Here is a 26,703-nt window from a genome sequence, read left to right as displayed (position 1 = left end):
ACGCAGCTAATTAAAAAAAAAAAGAACCTCTTATGGTTCTTTATGCAGAAAAACTGCAATGTAATAAAATACGCAGAACGTGTAAATAAAAGATACGGAACTAAACAATTGAAAATTTAAAAAGGAAAAAGGAATCAAATGCATTTGAGTGTAATTAATACTTTGAGAAGTGAAAAAAATTCCAGCAGTGCTAAACAATCGTTGAACTGGAGCAGATGACGCAGAAATTTAAAAAAATACTTGGGTAGTATATTATTTTTAGCAGAAGGATATATCTGAGTATTAGACCCCAACCACTCTACAGGATCAATTTTATGATCATTTAAGCTATATATGATAAGCTATTTGCATATGCTTTGATTTCATTCTTGAATCTATCACTTACTAATGAAATTGCACTTTCACAAGTGCTGAAAGGTTTCAACTTAACATTCATAAAAAATAAGATTGGGCATAACATGTTTTGCTATGATTTCCACTTTTTAGTCATACAGTTTGTTTTTGCATAAATGAGTATTTTATGATAATATTTATACATCACAGTTTTAATGCAGCAGTGAAGTGCAGTTTTTCTCACTTTAAAAATGTGGCATAAAAAGATAATTGAATTTCAAAATTTGTATTAATTCCTTGATACAATTAAACATAAGCAAATATTATAAAATCTATCCATGCGAACTTTCTACTTTCATACATACTCATTAATTAGGAATAATATCAGTTGCAACCATATAATCATACATTTAAGATGAAGCTATGCGAGAAATTATTTTAAAAACATACAAAAAAAAAAAATCTTACTCACCAGGGTTTCTTTAGATTAGATGTCATGTAGCAAAAAATAAATGCAATACGTGTAAAGGCAAGAGTGTTTAAAGAATCACTGAAACACAAATGCGAATTCGGTTTTCTTTTGACAAAATCTTTTTTCAGTCATTCACTACTTTCTCATGAAAGTATGAAAAACCCAAAATCTTTTTGTTGCGCGAAACTTTGATATCATTGTACTTTTTCTGCTAAAATAAGATTTTGAGGCGGCAATGTGCTTTGTTTGATTGCCTAACATTGGCAGATGAAAGGGAAACTGATGAATGACCAATTGCAAAGATTTGTGAAAACGTTCCCAAGAAACTTCCTGTCAAAGGCGCCCTCAGGGTACTAATTGTACTAAACACTTAAGATAGGGCTCGATTTATGAATCTTGTTTGCAAACAGGGACGAGTGGAGACAAGCACTGAATAGTCACCGTTTAAAGAAAGAAGTCATTTTCTATGTTACTATTGAACTATGTTATCTTTTCATACATTAGTAAAAGGGCAGCTTAAATTTTTTCACTTTTAGAAAGTCAAGATTACAGGATTACAAGAGGGAAATTACGGATTATTTTACTTAGATTACAGTTACGATTACGCATGAAAATCGTGATTATAATTTTGATTACGATTACGGGAGTTTCTCATCAACAGATTATGATTATGATTACAGGAAAACGTAATCGATTACTCAGATTACGATTACGTAATCGGGGATTACTCCAAGCCTGGTTTTAACATAAATGAAAATTCTAATACAGTAGTTTAGGCTTATGAAAGGGTTGTTTTAATCAAAAAAAAAAAAAAAAACCTTCACAAGTTATTTTTGATCAAATAATCTCCTTCAGAAAGTTATTTTTATCAAAAAAAAAAAAAAAAAAAAACTCCTTCCAGAAGGTATTTTTCATCAAAAAACCTCTCCAGAACGTATTTTTGTTCACTCCCCCCTCCCTCAGAAGGTATTTAAACAAAGAAAAAAAAACCTCCAGAAGGTATTTTTGATCACCCCTCCCCCCTCAGAAGGTATTTTAAATTAAAAAAAAACCCTCCAAAAGGTATTCCTGGCTGCGCTAGTGGCTCTCAGCAATACAATACCGATAGTTGTCGGCAAACAAAGATGGCAGCAGTTCTTAGCAGGCCCGTTATTTAAGCGGATCAGGGGCATTGCCTTTCACAATTGCACAATTGCCTTTCCCTCCCCCTGGGATTTCAGAAATTAGAAGCGGTTGAACGTTTTGACGCGTTTTTGTTGCTTTATTTATATAAATTACATTGAACATATACCGTTTGTCAACCTAGGAAAAATTCGAAATAACGCTTCTAGTTCATAACTCCCTGAGTTCAACACATGTCGTTGTAAGGATTAAAAAAAATCTCCTTTATATTGAAAATCAAAAAACCTCCCTTCGTTTTGATTGACACGAATTCTACCTGAAGGATGTAACTCATCCATCAAAATCTTGGGTGAACCCCGTAGGTGCGAATGATAGGTGAGACGAAAGAATGGAACAATCAGGAAGATTTCCACTCCGCCACTGGGGACATACGTGTTAAGCATCAAATTCCCGTTCGATCACCCAAACGCAAAATCAACAGTGCGCACAAGAACAAATCTTAAAACACCACTCTCTTCCTTCCTTTGCCTGTATCAGGAAATTCAAACAAAAAATTATCCCTTAATAGAAAACATCAGAAACAATATTAATGTGTTTTACCTTGCAGAGTCAGAGATGCCTTCCTGGGGGGAAGGGGTCTCGGCGCAGATTGAAATTTTTAGGGTGGGGGGGATGTTTTGGGGAGTGCTTTTTCCTTTTTTGGGAGGGCGCTCTTGCTTTCAGGGGAATCTTTACGATATTAACACTAGAACGACTGACATTTTATGTATACCTAGAAAGACTGAAGGGGCCAGTGTGGCCCCTACCCCTTTTTGAAGTGAATTCTTTTAAAAATTCTTCCTGAGGGAGTCCACATGCCTGATACACCTTCTTTCATGACTAAATAAAAACTTAGTACTTAATTATTTTTAGTTTTTCTCTCTATACTGGGCAAAAGGTTGAATTAGTTTTCCTTTCGAAGAGCAATGGCCACCGTTAGGATGGTAAGCAGTCGGTACTGTTTATAGCATTTGGATATCCAATCGGCTGCATAAAGAGGAAGTTACAGGTTAAACTAGAGTGAATGGCACTTTTTTTTTATGCTACAACAATTAGGAGAAAGGAAAAAAATAAATTTTTTAATTGTCAAAATGCTTAGGGGCCACTGTGCCCCTCCCGTCTTTCTAGGTATAAGGATCAATATTAACAGTACTATGAGGCGAATGATTAAATGATTAAACAAGCATTCAAATAGTGTCATATAATGAAAAGTCAGAAAATTCCATTAAGTTCCGTTAGATATTATCCGAGTTATTAAACAACAAACTAAGCGAGGGGCCACACAGGCCCCTCCGTCTTTCTAGTGTTAAGAAGGGTGCGCCCTTGGTCTTTGGGGGGAGGAGGGTGTACCCCTGTGCAGAGTCGAACAAAATTCATTTCGTTGATTCAATCCAATTGAGTCAATTATTTTGTGAAGTTGACCAGTTTTAAAAATTTCTGTTAAACAATACACATTCTTTTTTCTCGTGGCCATGAATGAATCTCTGAAAGTAAGCAATGTTAGAAGTGTGCAATAAAACAGAACAAAGACAATACAAAGAGTCAATCGGCACATTTATATTTCAATGTAAAATTGTACAGAAAAGCATGCCGATGATTTTATTTCTTATAATTCTTCTTATAATTATTTCTTCTTTTACGAATTACAAAGGGAATGCTGGTTCCTCGTGTAGTAATATTTCGCGTCAGTTTCTACTTTTCTCATGGAGTCCTCTTCAACGAAAACTTTTGAATGTTCGGTAAGCAAAGTAGCAATCGATTGCATGAATGCCAGCACTCAAACATCCGAAAACCTAAAAAAAATAGAAGGAAGACAATGCGTCTATAAAATACAGGATACCAGTGGTTGCCAGATTGGGGGAAATTTCCCCATTTTATGGAAATCTGGTGCTCTCTGGGGAAATTTTGGGGAAATGGGTTTTGAGGGGAATTCTTTGGGGAAAAATTTTTTTTCTTGGGGAAAACCTGGGGAAACCAAAAACCTCGGGGGAAAAAATTTGTAATTAAATTTGCGTCTTGACATCTAGTAGTTACATTGTTTGTATCAAACAGCTTTATGGAATTCACATTTCGTATTATGTGGAATTTTATGCTACGGAATTTGCATTAATAGTTTTGCGTGAGTTACTATAGTTGATACGTGAAACAGGCAAAAATAAGTGTGATGAAGAATGTTCTTGGATAAATATATACAAAAATCATAGTTTAAATGCACATACAGAACCAGAGTAGTAAACGCGAGTAGAAAAAAAATATTTGGTTATTTCTTATCTCTCGGTCAGGCGCTCGTATTTATGACTGGTGGCACCCGCACGACTTTGCCCGAAGTAGAAACTTAAAAGGTATTTTGGTTCCTCTGTATATTTACAAATAATGCATCATGAATTTCTCGCAAATTAACTTGCCCACGTTACAGTTTCACATTATGATAACTTGGTAATTTAGTCGTCCATCTTATGATAATTTTGCTCGGGAAAATGATCTTAAAATTGGAATAGAAAAAGAACAAAATCGAATTTTCAAAAAATCACTTAAAGATGCACACTTCCATGCTACAAACTGATTTTTTGCCAAATTTCATGAAAATCAGTGGAACGGTCTAGGTGCTATGCACGTCACAGAGATCCTGACAGAGAGAGAGATCCGGAGAGAGAGACTTTCAGCTTTATTATTAGTAAAGATAAAAAAAAAATAAAGATAAAGACAAAAAAAAAAAAAGCGAAAATGGGAAGAAAAAAAAAGTTGGGGAATTTTATAAGAAAATTTAGCTATTTGGGGGAAAAAAATTTTTTTTCAAGAGACAAAAATATCAGAGGAAGTCTATTCATTTTATGAAAATGTTTGTGGAAAAATAATTTTTGAATTTGGGGAATTTTGATAAAAAACATCGCTTTATGGGGAAAAGTTGGAAGGGAATTGGGAAAATCTGGATTTGACCATCTGGCAACAGTGGATGATACTAAAGACTACCTCATGAACCTTATAATATTAATATTATTCTTTTAAAGGCTCTAATTTTAAAACTTCTCTTCCTGATCAGAATGATTTGATATTTTACCGAAACATTCGTGGCGCAATCGATGACAAAGAAAATGGTTGCAAAATGTGCCGATAGATGACATTGTCAGATTAATGCCAAAATGGAATGGAAATGTTGCTAGCCAAAAAGATGCGACAAGTTCTAGGGTTTTTCAAAATATTTATTGTGGAAATAACAAGATTGCTTGTTTGCAGAGAAAGCAGTGATAAAGAAAATGGAAAAATAAGAAGCATTCCTGCTCGATGTGCTCTCCTCCTATTTCTGCTTCTAACTGGAAGCTCAAGCTCATAGCTTGGCCGGTCATTTAGGGGGTCAGAGGGGTAAATTGCTCTATCTCCTCTCAATAGGCCCAATGCCAAGTTGATAATTTTACTCAAAAGTTGGGGTATTCTTTCTTGTTTTCCGATAAATAATCTTGTTTTCCGATAAAATTAAAAGGACGAGCCTGCTTTTGCGGTATGTACAGTGCACTCCAGAATGGTGGGTATTTGCCCTATTTCTATGAATCTGGTGCTCATATTATTAGCATATCTTTTCACACCAGCAATGTGAACACTGACATCACCATTTATCGGCACATTTTAGAACGAATGTTTTTCCTTCACGAACAAGATGTGATGACTTCACGGTCGTTTTGTGGAAATATCAAGTTATTCTGTATAGTAATTTTTTACTGTAACTTTAATTTTAATCAAAAAAAAAAAAAAAAAAAAAAAAAAAAAGATTTTTCAAGCAGCTCAGGATTCCCCCCCTCCCCGTCTTTTTTTTATCTTATTAAAATGAGGGCAATAAGTCTGTAGGCACTTAAAAAATGCATATAAATAGGAAAAGTAGTATAAACAAAACTTTTCTCGGTCAGTCTGGAAATTTTTTGGAGATAAAATTAAAATAGCAAAAACCGCTACTTTTGATGGAGCTAGCCCTCAGAGCATGGAATGAAATGCTCGTTGTGGAAACAGTTTTTTCTCGAAAATATGGACAACCTTGAAAACGAACGGCAAATAATTTCGAGTTTATTCGGAAGAATTTCATAAAGATTCGAGTCAAGACAACGCTCATGGGGTGGGGTTTAATAGGACTCAAATCTCTTCCACTGTAAAAATAAATAAGAAAATAAATAAACATTTAAAAAAGATTGTAATTTTGTATCAAGCTTACTGTGTATGTTTTGGCGGTATATGAATCCCTCTTCCTCAGCTAAATAAGATTAAATTTAAGAAATCCAATGACGAAAGAACGGTTGAATCCATCTGGCAGTGTTATCTAGAACATTTATTGCTTGTGTTAGGAGATCTTACCAGGGAGACACAAAAATTGTGCAATAATGATTTTTTTTTTTTTAACGCATAAATTATTAGCCCTTGTCTCTGAAATTTAAAAAAAAGTCGGCAAGTTTAAAGACTTAGCGAAAAATAGATGGTACAAACGGCTGCAAAGCGTATGAAAGAAGTCTTCCATTTCTCACCGAAACTCGCTAAATTTGGCGCCTTTTCTTTAAATTTCGGCCTCACAATAAGAACTTATATTTTGATAACAGGGAGACGAGGACAAACAATTTATTCGTCCACAAACATGTTTTAATATTATTCTGTCAATTGCTACTTTTTAGTTTCTTTTATTATTACACTATCGTATGGCTTTCTAGCTAGATGATTTTTTTTTCGTCGGTTTACTTAGAAAAATAATGTAGTAGAAAAAAACACAACAGTGTTTGGTTCTTATATAGGTTTCATTACCTATCCTGTTGAATTTTCCAATGAACTAAAAATGTTATTAAAATAATAATAACAATAATAATAATAATGTTGTAGGTTTTTCAATTTTTTACACAATGCTTAGTTGTAAAAATGAAAAGGCTTTATTAAAAAATACAATTAATTAAACGAAGCCGAAATGAATTTCGTAATATAGTTATTTGTAGGTTTTGAATTTTTTACCCAACGCTTAGTTGTCAAAATAAAAAAATAGTTAATTAAATGAAGCCGAAAAAAATTTCGTAATATGTTTAAGTAAACTTTTTATTTTTCGAACAATGTGACCTATGGACAATGGGTGGAAGAGCCTCTGAAACCCATCTCTTTCTTCGCTCGAAGTCGTTCTTAACAAGCCATTTTTCTCAAAAAAATTCAAATCATTCCACTTACCCCTGCCGTCATTAGGGCTGGATAAGCCTGGAAATATGGAATGATAATGTACATTGGCCACAAAAAGAAGGAAGTATGCATGATGAGAAACGCAGAAGCAACAGCATATAAAATGGCCGCCACGCCATTCTGGACTAGTTCCTGTAAGAGGAAGGATTCCGTGAGAAGAACTCCAAAATGACAAAAATTATGCATGAAACATAAATAAAATTTATTTCTGCTAGATAAACAACATTATATTTTAAAGCTTTTGGGGTGCTGAAAATGTGTCTAAATTCACTATTTTGGACTGAAAACCATTTGGGCAAGTGTATGAAAATATAGGCTACACATTAAGCTGCAACACTCAATAATAGTTGACGATTATTTTTAACAAATTAGAACCTAAAGCAAATGGGGGAAAGAAAATTAACTCTGTATGTGTGTTCAGAAATGAGTCAACCAAGGTTGGGGGGTTTAAGCAATAAGCGCATGTAGTCTTAAGCCCTGGCTTAACTGCGGTGACTTACTGTTGAAAGCAGTTCGATGTTTGGATTTCATACTTACAAGTTAGAGTAGTTGTCTTGATGACTCTGCATTGCCTGATTTACGCACAGTTTTGTAGGTCCGTGGACTAAAGCACCGCAATTTTATAAGCACCAAAATTGGGTACATTTTACTCTTTTTAAAATTTTTCCAGAACTATTTCTTTCAAAATATAAGAATGTTTGTATGAAAGAAGCAAAAAATTTTTCCAGGACCTAGGCATCACCTTAGCCTGATCGACCCCCGTGTATGTTTGTTCAGAAATGAGATAACAAAGCTTGGGTATTAAGTAGTAAGTTAAGCAGCAAAAGTTCATGTAGTTCTGTCTTATCCCTGGTTTGAGGGCGGTAACTTATTGCTGAAAACAGCGCAGTTTTTTGGATTTCATACTTACAAGAATAGTTGTCCTGATGACTCTGTATGAGTGCTCAGAAATGATATAACAAAAGAGGCTGATCGAGGTGAAGAGTAAAGCTGCTGAAGAGTTCACCAAGAAAAGTGGATACGCCAGGCCCAGTGTCAACCAAACCGGAGTACCATAGGTGATCATCAAACCAACGCAGATACCTCCAAACACCTGCGAAAGAAGAATACAACTACTATGTCAGTCAGTAGCAGTTGGAAAAATGGATCTAGCATAAGATTTTCTTATTAAGAGGCTCATTTAATTCGATTTTGCTCGATTCGATCGATTTCTATCTATCAGTTGCGTAGCGAGAAATTTCCTTTTGGATGGAGCAAAGGATACTCCTGGCTAGGGATAACCTGAGTGGGGCAAAGGAATTGATAAATACAATTGATCGTATTCGATTCGTTCGAATTCTGCTAGTTAAATGAGTGAGTTCCTTAAAATGATTTCGTAGAGACCATAGAACAAATATTATTGTCTTTAGGGAGCGAGTGCAATACTCAGGTTCAAAAATTCATCCATGTTTGATAACTAGCATGGATTCAGCAACGTTGTTGGTCGCAACGTTTTTTTGTTATGAGGACTAGCGCAGCCAGAACGAGGGACCGAGGATTCGATCATAACGAGCCAAAATTTTCATTTGGGGTGAGGGGTTTTATAATGGTCACATGTGTATGTACATTACCATATGTACCTTACCATACTAGGATTGGCGACGTTGACCAAACTGTTCATCTTGCGGTGGGGATCTCTCACCATCAAGGCCGTATCCAGAAATTTTTTTCGGGAGGGGCCCGGATTAGCACATTGCCCTTCCCTAACACACACACACATATAGTATATATAGACACACCAAACGCATAAAAATGTTAACATAGAAGACTTTTTGTCTCGATTTTTAATGATTCCACTGTTTGAACTGTTGTTATTTTAATTTCTTATTATTTTTCTTACTCACCTTGTAGTGGTAAGGATAACAGGAGAGTGTCCCTTTAAGTCGGATGTAGAACATCCATAATTTCAGGGGGTCGGGGGTTTTCCCCCGAGAAATTTTCGGAAAAAAAAGCTGTATTTTGAGGCCTTATATTAGGTAATTGTGACAACAAAAATATGAAAAAAAAGGCAAACAAAGTTTTTTAAAGGTTATACATTCTTTTGCAAATCAAAATCAAACAAAATAAAAACTGCTTGCTCGACAAATCATGGAACTTAATGGACAGAGGGGAAAAACGAGAGAGGAGAAAAGAGAAGCACTTCGTCATCTGCTCATATCGGCTTTTAGTGAAGTTTTTTTTTGATCACTCCCCCTCCCCCCCCCCCTTTTTTTTTCATTAAATGCCCTACAGTATGAAAATTGTACAAAATAGTTTAAAAGAAATGGTGTAGACATTCAGAAAATAAGAACGGAAGAGTAATATTCTAGCCATTTAGACAATTCATACTTTATTTTCTTGATAAGATACAAAATTGAAGAACTTTTCAAGGAATTTCAAAAACTTAAATAATTTTCAGACTCTCGAACAGTTGAAATTATTTGAAGCTCTTTATTTACACTTTTCAGAAGTTGATTGCAGTCTTACAAAATGATTATAACTTTGTAAGACACACCCGTTTTAAGTTAAAAATAATTGCAACGAAATATTTCTCGAAACAAACTTTTTTTTTTCAATCACAAGTAGTGCAGAAAAAGAAAGAGAGTAGAGTAAGTGTTATTTTTTTTTTCTCTCATACTAAAGATATTAACAGTATGCAGTAGAAGTAAGAAAAAAAACAAGCAATAACAAAAGAACTTCCATGATACTGAATTCGGCATTAAATAAATGCAAGACAAGAAACATATCAGTCACAAAAATGATCTTGAAAGTTTTGCTACAAAAACGCGAGAATCGTGATCTTTGCATTTTTTACTCAGGATGTATTAAGGAGCTGAATTTGTCACATCTTGGTAACAAGATACTCGCCTAATCGGAAACTAGGGGCCCAGCCTTTGGGGGAGTCCCCGGCTCGAAATCAGTACAGTGTAAGTTTTATAATGAGTTTTAGGGAGAGGAGTGGCAGGGTCGTGCACATAGGGGAGAAGGGACACCTGTTGGCCCGGGCTCGAGCTTAAATGGGGCCCAATATTTTTAAACCTAGGGTTGAAAATATAGGTAAGCAATATGGAGGGGGGGCCCAAAAGAAGCATTTGTGACAGCCCCAAAATTTCTGTGCATGCCCCTGGAGGAGGAAGTCATAGAAGTCAGTTTGATAGACTTGAAAAATCTACCGAACTGACAAAGGGCCTAACTTAACCCTGGACTGCCCTGATTTTGAATTGTGAAAGAGAGCAGGAAGTCCTAATTAAAGGTCTAAATTTCAAGTGTGCTTTGCAGCTAATGAGAACTAGAACTGCTTTTTCTGTATTTCTTACAAAATATTATAAATTTTTAAATAGTAGCAAAATTAAGAATTAAAAATAAACATTGTTACTTTCCTTTTCTGACATTAGGAATTTTAAAAAAAAAAAAAAACCTGTTTTACGGTGCAAAACATTTTGGGTTTCGGGGGGGGGGGGGGCCGGGCCCGTCAGGCCCCCCCCCTCTGGATACGGCCCTGCTCACCATAGCTGTCTGACAAAAGTTGTCCAATTGCAACCTGTCTCACAATAGCTGATTATCGTTTTCCTTTTCCAATTTTTTTCACAAACATCCAATTTTAAGATTTTTTTTTCTTTTTTTTTTGAATGTACTAATTATTGTATTACAATGTGTACATTAGTAAAGTTAACAAAAAGTTAAATATAGGGAAGCATTTCTTTATTTATTCACAGTCACTCTTTCACAGGGGACGTGCACAAAGGGAAGAAGGGATACCTGTTGGCCCGAGCCTAATGGGGCCCAAAATTTTTAAAGTCAGGGGTGAAATATATGTAGGGACGTAGAGGAAAACAATATGAAGGTAAAAATCATTTGTGACGGGCTACAAAATTTCTTAGGACTTGACCGATACATCGGGCCTGGCCGATGCATCGGCGCGATGGTTCAAAAATTTAGCCATCGGCATCGGCAGCCGATGCTAACTTGCAGGAAACATCGGCCCATCGGCCTTAAAAACATCGAAAAACCGATGGAATTGGCCGATGTTTTCGAAAAAAAGAAAAGACCTTTGCTGTTTTACTTTTTAATGTACTTAAGTACAGGGAGTTCTCGTTTTCATATTAAATTGTTTACTTAAACTTCAGTATGAATTTCTATTTTAGTCACCCATGAGACAGTTTTTTAATACTGCATTCAGGTATCAAACAAGTTAATTATTGCGTTGTTTCTTGCGGCTGGATGTACGTATGTATCTCTCATAAGTCATAACTCAAAAATGGTAAACTGTAGAAGGTTAAAATTTCGCATGTGGGGTGTGCGTACGTTCCAGTTGTGCACTTCCCTTTTTGTTTTCGATCGGGTGTTCTAAAAAGCCTATTTACTCTTTTTTTTTTGTGGCTATTAATTACTTATTTCAATACAAAACTAATATAGCGTCTCAAACTGACGATCATTTGGTGATACACTCTATAACAAAAAATCTACGCACCAAGAAGGAGTGATTCGATTGAGACGAAAATTTGTGGATAGGAAGACAATGCGCAGAATAGTAAATGATTAAATTCTTAGAACAATTGAATAATTTAGGTCAGAGTTACAGTAACAAGTTCAATAAGGTATTGACCCGCCTCTAGCCTAGATACAAGCTGAAGCACGACGTGGGAAACACTGATGTAGCTCCCGGAAGTTGTCCTGCGGTATTTCGGCCAAATTCGCTCCAATTGTCGGACGAGGTTATCAACATTCCTTGCCAGATGCAATCGCCATCCCATCATATCCCAGACATGCTCGATGGGAGAGAGACCTGACGATCTGGCAGACCACGGAAGAGTTTTGACAAGCTTGCAGACAGTTCATAGCAACACATGCCGTATGTTATCTGGCATTGTCCTGCTGAAAACCAGCCGAGGGTACTGCAAAAGGAACGGCAACAAAACAGGTCTAAGGGTGTCGTCGACGTACCACTGTGCAGTAAGTGTACCTCTAATTAAGACGAAAGGGGTCCAGTTATCAAGGGTACAAGGTCCTTGTTGAGGGCCAGTGTGGATGCAAAAGTGAAACCGGGATCCCTCCTCTGTCTTGGGTGTCCCCAAACACGTCTTCGATGATCGTCATGACACAGTTGGAAGCGGGATTCGTCGCTAAAGACTATATATCCCCAGTCGGCACCATTCCAACCTGATCGAGCCATGCACCACTGTAATCTGACTCGGCAGTGTGTAGGCGTCAGTGGCAGGTGGCGTAACGGTCGGCGCGAGCGTAGATTTCGTTGTCCCGAACGTCTGTAAATGGTCATGATGGACAATGGTGTTTGGGTTGAACGTCTGATGGTTCATACAGATGAAGAAAAGCGCTGTGACAGCTGATCGGACAATCACTCTGTCATCACGATCTGTTGTGACCCTAAGTCGACCGCTAACATCCTGACGCTGAACCATTTTCTACCCATCCTTGCCTGCATCTTCGATTCGCCGCAACTCAAATGACGAGCGATTCTCCGATTTGACCAACCGGCCTCTTTTAATCTAATGATATGACCTCGTTAAAACTATGACAGTTGCTCGTAATGAGCACGAACCATGCGGCGAGGCATTTTTAAGTTGTTAAAAAGGTAATCTGAATCGCAATCAAACCGAATGTTTTAACAACTCTTGAAGAACTGCTCTTTATATACATCTGCTGGATGGACAGTTTCGATGCGCTGGAGATCAAACTATTCATTCATTGGATATCAAATTTTATTCATTTGCACATCTGGTCAAAACAATCATGCATGCAAAATTTCAAAGCAATCGGATGATTGCTTCTTGATGCGTCGATTTTTTTTGTTATAGAGTTTATATTGCAGAATTGGAGACCATGGAAACAAATATGAGATGGCGAAACCGGTTTTTGTGCCATTTTGATAGATTCCAGTTGAACCGACGGTAATTTTTAAAACACTTGCGTACCCTCCCCCCCCCCCTTATTTCTGGAATTAAACTCTAGTTGCACTTCCGAGTTTTTTTAAACTAACACCGTTCATAAAATTAGAGAGAGATTTTTTTTTTTTTCAAACTTAATCTATTGTTTAGGAAAAATTTAGAGCATAAATGTAAGAAATTGATTAAAGACGTTTTGAATGGTGATATAATTCGGAAATCAAAGGGACTTTTGAATTTTTTCTTCGGAAGTGCTGAAGTCGACTCAGAAACTGTTGCGAGGCGTTGGTGGTAGCGGTTCTGTACTAAACAAATGAGGCCGAAGTTGGGAACGAAGTTTAATGTTGTGAGTTACTCCAAAATCAGCAGGTGACCCCGCCCCCCCCCCCCCTCCCTCGGTCGTTTTAAGCATTTCTTAAATATTTAAGAGCCATTATTTGAAGTTCAGACAAGGTGTGGCAGTGACCATTTTTCATTTTTATAATTTTTTTATATGTCAAAGTAGGTCATGAGAAGTGAATATTCTGAAATTTTTAGCCTTCCAAAAAATTTTTTTCGCTCGTTAAAAGTTCCCAAAGTTTGACGTTTTGCAGCGCTTTTTAGAAAAAATTCCAAAAGTCGCATTTCAGTGCGCTTTAGCTCTTTACAGAAACACCACCCCCACGGTTATGTTTATATTTATTGGTTGTACTGTATCTAGTGATGACGACTTCATAGTTATTTTGGTTGGGGGATGTTGATTTCTTCAGATAAGGGGTCGCAAAGTATGGATTTTATCCGTTTTCGCGCAAGTTGAACCTGCGTTATTTCCCCCAAAAAGCCACCCCCCGAAAAAAATGTAACATATACTGAAAGTTTATATTATGAAGAGAGTAAATGGCCCAAAATTTGTTTGAGGTTTAATTTTTTTAGGAGAAAAATACCCTGATATTTTTCAAATTATCAAAAATTGTGCTTTTTTGATCGCAATTAACTCAAAACAGCATCACTAGGAAAAAAAAACCTTTTATATATTATGGTACCTGGCTATGTGTAAAACATCATGAAAAAGAAAGCAGCATGGGATCTCTTCTTGTTTTCCAGAAAATAATTTTTTTTGTAGCTTATTTTATGCGTTTTCTTGTACGTAAAACATGTGTCCAGTATGCAGATTAGATCTTCTAAAACTTTAAGAATGTAGTAAGAATGTATATATGTGTGTATAAAGAAAGAAAAAGACTAGTAATACTTTATTTTTCTGATTTTTACAAATTGATGGTATTTTGATTGCAGGTAATTCAGAAAACGATAAATCCATATCATATATATATATATATATATATATATATATATATATATATATATATATATATATATATATATTTATTTATTTATTTATTTATTTATTTATTTATTTATTTATTTATTTATCATGAACAATATCTGCTTCACTTTCCTCTAAATGTCTATTTTCTATGTCATCTTCAAATACCTCTAAAAGGCTGTCAGTTCTTGATAAATCAGTATTATTCGCTTTTTCTTGCTTGGGATATCAGCTAAAAACAGTTTGAATTTGACTTTTTGTCAGATATTCGTTCGGTTGGGATATTTTTATGTCTTCAATCATCTCTGTTCTCATTGCATGGTCGGACGTCTGTTTTCTGCCGGTTTTTTACCATAAAGGAAACTTTTCATAAAGAAATTCTATTTGTTTCAATGAAAATTGTGTACTTTTACCGAGTTGGGAGAGCCCACCCCCTCACATGAGATTTCCAAAATGTTTTCTTCTTTGTTTTCTCTTTTGTTGCAGAACATGCAATGTGAATAGAGATGATTGAAGACATGAAAATATTCCAACCGAACGAATATCTGACAAAAAGTCAAATTGAAGCTGCTTTTTTAACCGATGTACAAAGGAAAAAAAAAGCGGATAATACTGATTTATCAAGAACCGACAGCCTTTTAGAGGTATTTGAAGATGACATAGAAAAAAGGCATTTAGAGGAAAGTGAAACAGATATTGTTCATGATAGTTCTTCCATTGCTACGGACATAAATAAGAAAGAATTATTTTGGGATTGATACGATAAATCTATATATATATATATATATATATATATATATATATATATATATATATATATATATATATATATATATATATATATATATATATATATATATATATGCATATATAAATATATACATGTACTATATATATATATATATATATATATATATATATAATATATATATATATATATATATATATATATATATATATATATATATATATATATATATATATATATACTATATATATGCATATATAAATATATACATGTACTATATATATATATATATATATATGATATCGATTTATCGTTTTCTGAATTACCTGCAATTAAAATAACACCAATTTGTAAAAATCAGAAAAATAAAGTATTACTAGTCTTTTTCTTTCTCTATACACACATATATACATTCTTACTACATCCTTAAAGTTTTAAAAGATCTAATCCTGCATACTGGGACACAAGTTTTACGTACGAGAAAACGCATAAAATGAGCTACAAAAAAAAATTATTTTCTGGAAAACAAGAAGAGATCCCATGCTGCTTTCTTTTTCATGATGTTTTTACACATAGCCAGGTACCATAATATATAAAAGGTTTTTTTTTCCTAGTGATGCTGTTTTGAGTTAATTGTGATCAAAAAAGCACAATTTTTGATAATTTGAAAAATATCAGGGCATTTTTTCTCCTAAAAAAAATTAAACCTCAAACAAATTTTGTGTCACTTACTCTCTTCATAGTATAAACTTTCAGTATATGTTACATTTTTTTCGGGGGGTGGCTTTTTGGGGGAAATAACGCAAGGTTCAACTTGCGCGGAAAACGGATAAAATCCATACTTTGCGACCCCTTATCTGAAGAAATCAACATCCCCCAACCAAAATAACTATGAAGTCGTCATCACTAGATACAGTACAACCAATAAATATAATCATAACCGTGGGGTGGTGTTTCTATAAAGAGCTAAAGCGCACTGAAATGCGACTTTTAGAATTTTTCTAAAAAGCGCTGCAAAACGTCAAACTTTGGGAATTTTTAACGAGCGAAAAAAATTTTTTGGAAAGCTAAAAATTTCAGAATGTTTACTTCTTATGACCTACTTTGAGACATAAAAAAATTAGGAAAATCAAAAATGGTCACTGCCAAAATTTCCGTTTTTTTTGTCTGAATTTCAAAATAATGGCTCTTAACGATTATTTATTCTGCTCAAGAAATGTCATTTTGCGTATTTTTTATTCTTGTTTTCATCTTTATTTCGTAATGCGCCATATCTTTTGCATCATTTATACCGATTGATTTTTTTTATTGTAAGTAACTATTTTAATGTATTTTTATAAAATCAATGAACGAGTTACTTTCGTTTTCATCATATTTTTAATAATATGTTATAGAAAAGTTTCAAGGATTAAGCTACTAAGCATTTTTTTAAATTTCAGCAAATTATTGGTAAATGGAAAAAAATAATTTGAACTTGTTTGTAGTGCTTCATAAAAGATTTTAAACAATCAAATTGTTCAATATTATGTGTGCAAACATCAGATCAAGTAGTATATGTATTCAGTTATTATTAACTTGGAGTAAATATCGAGTTTGTTTATTGTAGCTGCGTTTTAAGAACCTCACTCTTTTCATGGCTATTTCTTTTTTCAAAAAAAATTTATGTCACTGTTATAGCTTTTATGAAAAATGCAAATTTTTTCTATTCATTAATTTTAAATAAGTATAAAAATATTCCTATTATGATTTAATATTGTAATTTATCTGTTACCTTTTTCGTTTAATTTCATGACTAAAAAATGTCTACGTGCAATCCTTCCACTTTAATTACTGCACATCCATCTTCAAAAGGGTCACCTTGAGGGACTATGTACTTCTGCCAGTGTTCGTATAACTTTTTGGAAACACTCCTGGAAGCCTTTTTCGCAGCCTACTATGATGCAGCTTTATCTTCTCCTGACGAAAGAAAAGCGGCGTCCATGGAATTTTTTTTTTTTTTTTTTTTTTGCTGGGAACAGGTAAGAGTCACACGGAGCTAAGTCCGACGAAACGTTATGCTATTTGTTTGTCATATTAGAGCATTGATCAATCAAACCGTGCATCCTCAACATGAAAGTCGCCTTCTTTTCCCACGATGAAGTTAAAGCAGCAGCGCAAGAGGCGTTGCGAAAAAATGGCTGCCAGGAGTGGCTTCTAAAAGCTATACAAACGTTGGCAGTGCATAGTCGTTCAAGGTGATTATTTTTTAGATAGATGTGCCTCAGTAATGTGAACTATTCAGGGTAAAGGTTTTTATACTACTTGTCCTTCGAACTTTTAGATCATACTACGTATACGTGTGAGTTTTCAACTTACTATTTCATAACGTTTCTGAGTGAAGCAAGTTTACGCGTATGAAGACATTACAAGAGAACTTGCGATAATTAACTGAGGAGGTGTTCAAAATGGATATTTTGGTCATCTATATGTTCTTTGGTACAGTCATAGAAAAAAAAAAACGAAACACTCGATCGTATTCAAAGACTATTGATACTAAAGACACGTGTAAGGTGTCATTGTTTCAGGAATAAAAAGTTCTACATAATTATGGTAAAAAAATTGTTGTTAAGGGGGTCGTCTTCATATTAAAACGAGCATCAACTTCAAATTTTTCAATGAGAACCCCCCTTTTTTATCACATATTTGTAATCAGCATCTTTTTTTAACTTTGTATACAAAGTTTTGTTTAATTCGATCCAGCCGTTACTTCAGAATCGAGTTTTGAAAAATTCCTCTCGTAATGTTAAAACGTATTTTGATATTTTTACTCATAACAACAAAAACTAGATCAAGCACGGCAAAGATTGTTTTTTTATATCAAAATGTGAATCGACCCAATAATAAAAACATCATTTATAACGCCCAAAATGTAATTTTAGTTTTTTTTATGAATTATTTTAATATTTTTTGAAAAAAATATGATCTGAAACCATATTAAATTTTAAGAGAAAAACAATCTAGAAGAGCTTTTATGAGGGAATCCAAAATTTGAGCTCAAAATATTCAGTAGTTTTTGCGCTATGCTTAAAAATTCCTTTTTTCCTACTTTAGGGGACCGTATACTTTTTTAAAACAGAAATTATGAAAGTTGGTTTCTTCGTAAAAAAAAGAAAAAAATTGTTCAACAAACTAAGCAAACCAATTATAACGTGGTTTTTCTACATTAGAGTTACGCCTATGAATTTTTTAAATGCATAAATTTATTCGCTGTCCTCTGCAGAAGAACAACACAATATTGCAACCGTCAGTTTTTTGTAGATATCGTTCAGACGTCAATGTAAATAATGCGAAACACTACTTCATTGTCTAATAAAAGAATATTTTATAGAACTTTTTAAATCAAAAGCTATACTTTAAATACTTCTGTTTTTTTTTTTTTTTTTTATTTTTATTTTTTTTTTATTTATTTATTTTTATTTTTTATTTTTTTCTGAGTTTAGCCATTGCCTTTTGTAAAACAATAACTCAAATAATATATATATATATATATATATATATATATATATATATATATATATATATATATATATATATATATATATATATATTATATATATATATATATATATATTAATTTGAATTTTTGGCATCTTGAATTCAAATAATGTTTTTTCGCAATCACGAGCCGTGTATGTGTTTGTGTAAGCGCATGTGTGTGCGTGTTGTGTATGCAGTGCTGTGTGTGTGCGCGCGTGTGCGTGTAGGCGCTCGTGTATGTGTGTGTACGCGCGGGTGCGTGTAGATTGTTCGTGTATGTGTGTGTACACGCGTGTGCGTGTAGGCGTTCGTATGTGTGTGTACGCGCGTAATTGTAGGCTTTCGTGTGTGTGTGTGTTTGTGTAAGCGCATGCGTGTTTGTGCGTGTGTGTGTATGTATGCATGTGCGTGCGTGTAGGCGTTCGTGTGTGTGTGTGTACGCCCATGTGCGTGTAGGCGTTCGTATGTGTGTGTGTATGTAGGCATGAGTGTTTTGTGTCTGTGCAGGCATGAGTGTGTATGTGTGTGTAGGAGTGCGTGTATGTGTGTGTGTGTAGGAGTGCGTGTATGTGTGTGTGTAGGAGCGAGTGTATGTGTGTGTGTAGGATATTGACGCGACCTGGAGACTGTTTTCGCCAGAGGAGCAGCATCGTGAGGCGGCCGGCCGACGATGGTGCTGCGGAGGGTGCTGGTGGGAAAAATAAAATGATATCACATTAAAACAGTCAAATGAAAGCAATAAGCAATCGTGATTGCTCAAAAAAATTAACATGCACAACTTTTTCACAGAAACATACAACAAAACCCCAGTGTCTTGCCAGTCATGTTGTAATAGAGTGTAGAATTAGTGGCTCTTCCCGGTGATAATTTGCTAAAAGGAAAAAATTATTGCCTTGTCTAATTCGGGAAAAAGTACTCGAAAAATAGCCGACAGTGTGAAGTTTCTCCTTTAACAGTATCCAAATGGGTCAAAAAGTAATAATTGCTCTTAGATAAGTTTACTGGTTTTTAGGAATTAATTTTTTTTGTATAGAGTTTGAATAATTTTCAATGTGTTAGGATCTAGGAGAGGAAATCTCAATCGCATTAGTGGGCCGCGTGCTTTGAGCTGTATTCAGCACAAAAGTAGTAGTTGTGGCTAATTGTGAACTTTTTTTTTTTGACTTCGTCAAAGATTTAACAAAACATTAATTTGCGTGTTAGATTAAGTTGAGTTTTTGTTTATTCTTAATTATAATTTAAATACTATTTTTTCTATTTACTTTCTCGGTCATTGGCGTGTATTTCACATTAAAATAATTCTCGCAAGACAATGATAAAATTTCAAAAAATTTTCTTCTCTTTTGAACAACATGGAAAAAATATCGTCAAAGAAAGAAAGTGAAAAAAAATATTGTTATCAACTAATGGGTGCCTATTTTATTAAATGCATCTTTTTCAGAATCCAATATCTGGATATTCGGCTCCAACTCTGTGACACTGGAACTAATTCTACTTCCTGTTCATATTCTTTGAACACACAACGGGCCACATGGACCAACGTCGCGGGCAGAATGCGGCCCGCGTCTTCACTGCGAATTGGTTTTCCCATTCCATGGTTGCTGTGAGTCCTAATATTGAACACAACAGCCCTGAACTAGATTTAACCGAACAATGTAGCAGGTGTCATGTCATTGAAGCCGAGAGTGCCTAAAAACTGGTGGATGAAGAAAATTTATCTCACCAGTGAGATGCCGTAAAACATACAGCAGATAAATTTACTTTGCCTACCAGTTTATTCGCACTCTCAGCTTCAATAAGATGACTTCCGCATCCCACACGCTTAGTTCCGATTCCAGTCTGCGAAATATGCAGCGAGGACGAAATCGTAGCTTCTGGGTAGTTCAACCCGCCTGTCGGGTATGCTGCCTATAGTATTTGCTATAGGTGCGCCAGCCTGATGCTGTAGATAATGCTAGTGTGCAAGTAGTATATAGTGCGCGAAACAAAATCATATAAAGCTAAGTTTTGTTTGTAATGTTAAAAAATCGGAGAAATGACAAGAAGTCAGATTGCCGTTCACCTTGGTTAAAAATTAAAATGACTTTTTTTTTTTCATTTAAATTACGGGTTGAACCATCTCGACTCTCGTTGCTAGAAACAGCATTGGGAAATTACTTTCCTAAATTGGTTTTAAGAGATGTTACATGTTTAACTAAAACCGCCGATTGTGTTATCTTTTTAATAATACTACGCATTATGATCTTTCGCATAAATTAGGATTTGAAACAAATTCTCTTTCTTTGATTACAAAAAAAGCCTCTAGAACAATTACTGTGTTTGTCCACTCGGTTAATTCAAATAACCTAATTTTTCCCAAATAAAGTTCGAGTATAAAGGGTTTGCTCATCAACGGGTATTTATATTCTCCTGTTTCTGCTTTATTTTTTAGATTGATACTTCGTTCATTTTATGTATTTAGAGCAAGTTTTCACGGAATAAATGGACCTTGCTTCGCTCGAGTCTCCAATCTATTTAATGCTGCGTCTTCCCACGTTGTGCGGTATATTTTTTATATTTTTGTGTGCGATGGCTCAAACTTCTGCCGATGTTCTGCGAAATTAAAAACGCGCAATTCCATTTTACAATCAAAGACTTTTTATTCATTCCAAAATAAACCTGTAACATAGGTGCAACATTTATCAAACATATTCACATCATGTTTCTAGGTATAAGGTTGAATATTTACATTTCTTTGAGGCTTGAATGATTATATAAGCAATCCAATAGGTTTATATTAGAAAAAGTCAAAAAGTTCCATTACTTTTAATTTGTCATTATTCGGTTTACTAAAGAACGATCTATACGATGGACCAGCCAAACCTCATCCGTCTTTCTTAGGTTAATGCAGATAGACAAAAATCAGTAAATATTTTTACTTTTTTTTTTCAAAAAAAAAAAACGACCGTAAATCGCTTTTTGCCGCAACATAATCGGCTAAAAAGTATCGGATTACGGAAGAAAAGAGAACTTCAAAAAAGCATGAGTTGAGCTGGATAATCTCGATCTTTTCATTGTTCACCTTCCGTTACTTGATAAACCGTGACCTTGAAAGAAGCGTTTTCAATGTGGTGATGGTCCCTAAAACGTTTTTCGTTAATAACTCCTGTTCTACTGCACGGAATGCAGTGAAATTTCGTATCCTGGCTGTATTTTGCGGTCTAAACATAATTATGTAGCAAAAATTAGGGGTTCCCATTTGAAAATCAAGAGTTGGTGCTCATTTTGCTTTGTATATGGTCCCTTATCAAAATTTTACCTACGTAGTTTTGAAGAAGACTTTAAACTAAGTCGGATGACATCTTTCTTTCCTTTCTAGCATGAAAAATGGCCGAATAATTAAAAGTGTTTCTTTTTTTTTTCTATGACTGTACATATGCGTGTACAGATGTGCCGAAAAAACTCGTGAAGTTTAAATTGGGTGATCGTAAAATAGAAATTAGGTCGAAATTTGATTTTTTTTTTATTACAAGTCCTTATTCGTACAAAGAAAGTAAAGTGAAATGAATTAATGATCCTTTAAATCCCTGACAATCTTATCAATTTATTTCTGTTAGATTTTTTTTTTTTTTTGGCCATCGGCCATTGGTAATCGGCCATTTGGAGGAAAACAATCGGCAATCGGCCATCGGCCATCTTTGAACAATCGGCATCGGCTCATCGGCCAAAAAATGCCATCGGTCGAGTCCTAAAATTTCTGTGCACGGCCCTGCTTTCATGGTTGCTACCTGTGGGAAGTCACTATAAGCTTCCAAAAATTTCCTTATTCGGCAAATTTTGTCTGACAATCCGGCAAAATTATCATAATTCGGTAAATTTTGTCGGTAAAGTTTAAGTTTGGAGCGCCTCTGGTTGGTACGTTACGAATAACTGCTATTACGTACTCATTCGAGGGTTTTTGATGGTTCGTATTAACCGAGTTTAACTGTACTACAAATTTTATCCTGGATGATGCTTTTATACGTCATTCTTTGAATTAAATCCAATCAAAATTTTGACATAAAAAAAAAATAATAAGAAGAAATCTTTGCCTTACCCAAGGTAGTTTCAGTATTAAGTATTTGCAAAAGTATCGAGCTCTTTTTAACATCACGAGATAATTTGTCTCAATTTAATTGTGAAGCAAGGCTGTGGGGCAAATTAAACAAAAATTGGTATAAAAAGTTAAAAGATGATGCTGATCGTAAATATGTGATTAAAAAAAGGTTGGATCTCATAGACCTATTAAACAGGGCTGCGGGAGTCGGAGTCGAAAAGTCAGGGTCGGACTTATTTTGAGGTAAAAGAGTGGGAATCAGAGTCGGGATCGAAGGTTTGAAAATTTCAGGAGTCAGAGTTGGTCATTTTCCCTCATAGTCTGCAACTCTGTCAGAGCTTGCGGAGTAGGAGTCAGAGTCGAAGGCTCTAAAAGTCCCGGAGTCGGAGTCGGTATTTTTTTCCTCCGACTCCGTAGTCCTCCTATTAAAATCAAACGTAAAAACCTATTACCTTTCCTTTTGGTCAACGTCCGGCGTCATCCACATTTCAAATCACGAAAGATCTATAACCCTGATTGACATCAAAATAATCTCCAGCCGCCATAATTATTCCTTTCAACTCCATGCCTAATGCATTCTCGGGGTGCCTTCCTTCGTTGTAAAATACCTTTCGCATCAAAAATAGGAAACCCACAATTTCTTAATTTAGAGGCAATCGAGAGCGGTTTCTAAAGAAAAACAACGACTTCGGGAGTCTCCTACCGAAGACGTCAGCGTTTGGATGGATGCCCGGAAATAGCGATGGGTGCTCTGTTCGAAAAAGTTTTTCTCTACTGACATTTTGCGTTCATTACTCCCGAAGGAATCAAGAAGTCAAAGATAATGTTTTTTTAACATTTTTTTTTTTAATTTCTTCTTCTTTTTTCTTTATGCCCGATAGACGTAGAAAGAGAGAAGACAATTTTTTCAAACTCGTCATTTGATAGAGAGTAAAACCTCATTTATCCGACTCCCGTTTAACCGGTTTATCCGGATCAAAGTTGTAGTTTTAAAAAAGTTTTATACTCACATAAACAATGTTTTCAAAGCAGTAATGAACAACGCCAAACATTCTTTTTTATTTTGTTTGACTGTACAACTCCTGAAAAGATTGTTCAACAAATTATAGTAGTCTAATAAACAACATGGAGTACTTGTAGCGCCATCGTCAGTCCAACCACCGCCGAGACGGCAGTGGTCCAACACTACTGCTACTGTAGCTAAACTATACTGCCGAGGGAAGGTAAAGCGCGGCATCTGCGGAAATCAATTTTTGAGATAATTGATAAAAGCGTTTTGGATTCAATACTAACACTAGGGTAATGTCAAAATTTGACGTTTTTTTGTGTCAATAAAATTGTGTGTGTGTGTTATAAGCAAGCTGGTTCAATAAAGTTAAAGTACAGGGTGTCCTGAAAAAGACTGACTGCTTTCAAAAATGCATAACAGGAAAGCGGTTAATGAAAAAAATCAAATTCTTGCTGAAAATTCACGTAGCGGGCATTAAATTTTTCCCTTCCAAAGTTGCAAATGTTAGTTCAAAAATTTTCCAATAGATGGCATTGCAGATAGTACGCGCGTAAATCAAAGAAATATAGAAAATTACATCATAATTTTTCGAAAAATGTTTTTAAAAAACAAAATTACATAAAAATATTTTCAAAATGTCTACCGTCGGCTGCAGTCACATGTCGCAAAATCGGTGAATTTTTGTTCTTAGTTTTCGACTTACGGGCTTACTATCCGCAGCGCCATCTATTGAAAAATGTTTTAATTAACATTTGCTCCTCCAGGGGAAAAAATTTACGGCCCATCACATGAATTTTCTGCAAAAATTTATTTTTATCATTAATCGTTTTCCTGTTATGCATTTTTGAAAACATTCTGTCTTTTTCAAGACACCCTACACTACAGATGACAAAAATACAAAAAGATGAAAAATGTGCAGTTACTGCGCTTTATTATTTCACTGTAGTATGCATGAAAAAAGTGTTTGGGTGAAGGAATCCTATGTAATTTGGTTGCAAAGTTTTTTTTTTTTTTTTTTGCTTTCATAAAAGGTATATTTGCTTATTAAGGAAAGTTCTGCTAACTGCCCCTATTTTCCGGAGTATTCGGCTTTTTGTTCATCCGCATGGTCTTCGGTCCCAATTAGTCTGGAGAAACGAGGTTGTACTGTACAACAGACCGTCAAAAATAAGAACTCACTTCCTTTAAGCTAAAACAAAAGGGTTTCAAAGCTCTCTCTGCCGAAAATCAAAGATTTTTTTTATTAAATGAGGCTGTCAGCTTTTCCTTACCGAAATAATATCAAGTTTCTTTTTGTGAAGTCGATGCATTTTTCAAAAGTTGATTCAATTTTTCTTGCTTAATTACTGTATAATACAACCCAAATTCAAAAAGTAGAATATTTTCCACTTTTCGGAAACAAGTTTATTCTAACCAAATATAAGTGCAAATAAGGTATTTAAATGAACGTTCCACATTTCTTAGTCCTTAAAGTGTGAAGTGTGAAGTGACCCACAAACCAAGAAATGTGTGTCAAAGTGGAGAGAACACAAGATTTCACACATACGCTTTTCTTTTTAAACGTCAAACCCGGACTCCTTTTTTTGTTCACAGATAATTCAAAAAAAAAAAAAAAAAAATTCATCACTAAATATAATGCCTTTTCAACCTTGTTGCCTCTGTTTGAGCTTCTCTTTGCTTCAGGAGATTCGAGCACGTTTCTGCTTCATGTTTATCTTTGGTCTTACTTCGTAGATCCGCTATTAAAACTGCAGTTTATGCAACCGTCCAAGTGTAGTTGGCGTGGATACGATAACTAGACATTCTGTCCAACACTTTTGGACGCAAGAAGCATTTTTCAACGATTATTTTGGAAAATTTACTTTAATTTGGGTTCATCTCTGCCAGGTGTTAAAATTTTTCTACCTTGTTTACTTCGGTTACTTTTTAGCTGGTCAGTCCTTCTATATATTCCTTTTAAACCTTACATACCATAGATTGTAAAACATTCATTTGAATTTTTTTTTCTAACTTTAAGAAATGATACAATACGTAACTTCGTTTCTTTCCTATTTATCACCTTGGCGACCCATTTTGAGCAATAAAAGGCGTTTATTAGAGCGTAAAATTATCCGACGCAAAGCTCCATACTTGTGACAAACTATAGAGTAACAGGTATGCAAATATTTTCGGTACTTTTTGAAATTCACATTGAATGAATACATAATTCTAATTTTTTGACCCATATAAAAAATCTATCTGTTTTTCCAATCTGTTAATGATCCATAAATTGTTAAAATATTAGCTGAAAAATTGTTCAAATTGATTTACCCATTCATGAATAACGAGTTATAGTTTTTTTAATTTGCATACGTTCATTTTTCCCCACTCAGGGACAAGTTTTGTTCAAACAGTTCTGATATTCTATTAGGTTAGGTTTGCCTCGACTATATTTGGTAATCAGAACCCGTTTACTTATTTGCTGCTTTTGTGCAAATTTCGACTTACCAGTTCTCCGAGTTTACATAATCCAGGTTGAGTGGATAAAAAGTCGGTGTAGCAGCAAACTCTCCGTTGTGCAGCAATGTCTGTCCTGGTGATAGCAACATTAGGCATATTGAACGAAGTCCAAGGACACCAACATCTGCAAGTAAGGCTTCGGAGACACTCGGAGGCTAAGGATCTGAAGAGATGCGTTAGAGGCAGTGTTTAAACGAATCATGATTTACAGGAAGGGGGGATGAGGATCGAGACGATTCACGGAAGAACGAAACAGAATTCTTGGCAAAGACCGCAGAGTTGCGTCAGACCTTTTTCTTTGGTTCTTTACCGCGGGGTAAATGAACGTTTGTGTGCTAAAGAAGGACAGAAGGAGACACTTAACTGCTGGTCCGGCAGACCGGCACCGGACCACGGAGAAATGAGACCAGTTCTTGGAGAATCTTACCTGTGCAATTTTATTTCCTCTTGTTCATATGATTCAGGGGATCTAA

At 34.9% G+C, this 26,703-nt stretch overlaps 1 protein-coding gene across 1 annotated transcript; it reads right to left on the bottom strand.

Annotated features, from left to right (window-relative positions):
• Positions 1–3,658: 3,658 nt before the first annotated feature.
• LOC129230653 (protein singles bar-like) lies at positions 3,659–26,335 on the bottom strand. The gene is made up of 4 exons (XM_054865069.1): positions 26,219–26,335; positions 8,070–8,252; positions 7,151–7,291; positions 3,659–3,759 (listed from the first exon to the last, which is right to left on the bottom strand). The coding sequence occupies exons 1-4, from the start codon at positions 26,324–26,326 to the stop codon at positions 3,682–3,684; spliced, it is 510 nt and encodes a 169-aa protein (XP_054721044.1). The 5' UTR covers positions 26,327–26,335; the 3' UTR covers positions 3,659–3,681.
• Between the last annotated feature and the right edge of the window lie 368 nt (positions 26,336–26,703).

The sequence above is a fragment of the Uloborus diversus genome, chromosome 9 (assembly GCF_026930045.1).
Source record: "Uloborus diversus isolate 005 chromosome 9, Udiv.v.3.1, whole genome shotgun sequence".
In the NCBI taxonomy this organism is placed as follows: Eukaryota; Metazoa; Arthropoda; class Arachnida; order Araneae; family Uloboridae; genus Uloborus; species Uloborus diversus.
Note: the sequence above shows the minus strand (reverse complement) of the source record. Positions and strands in the feature narration are given on the sequence as shown.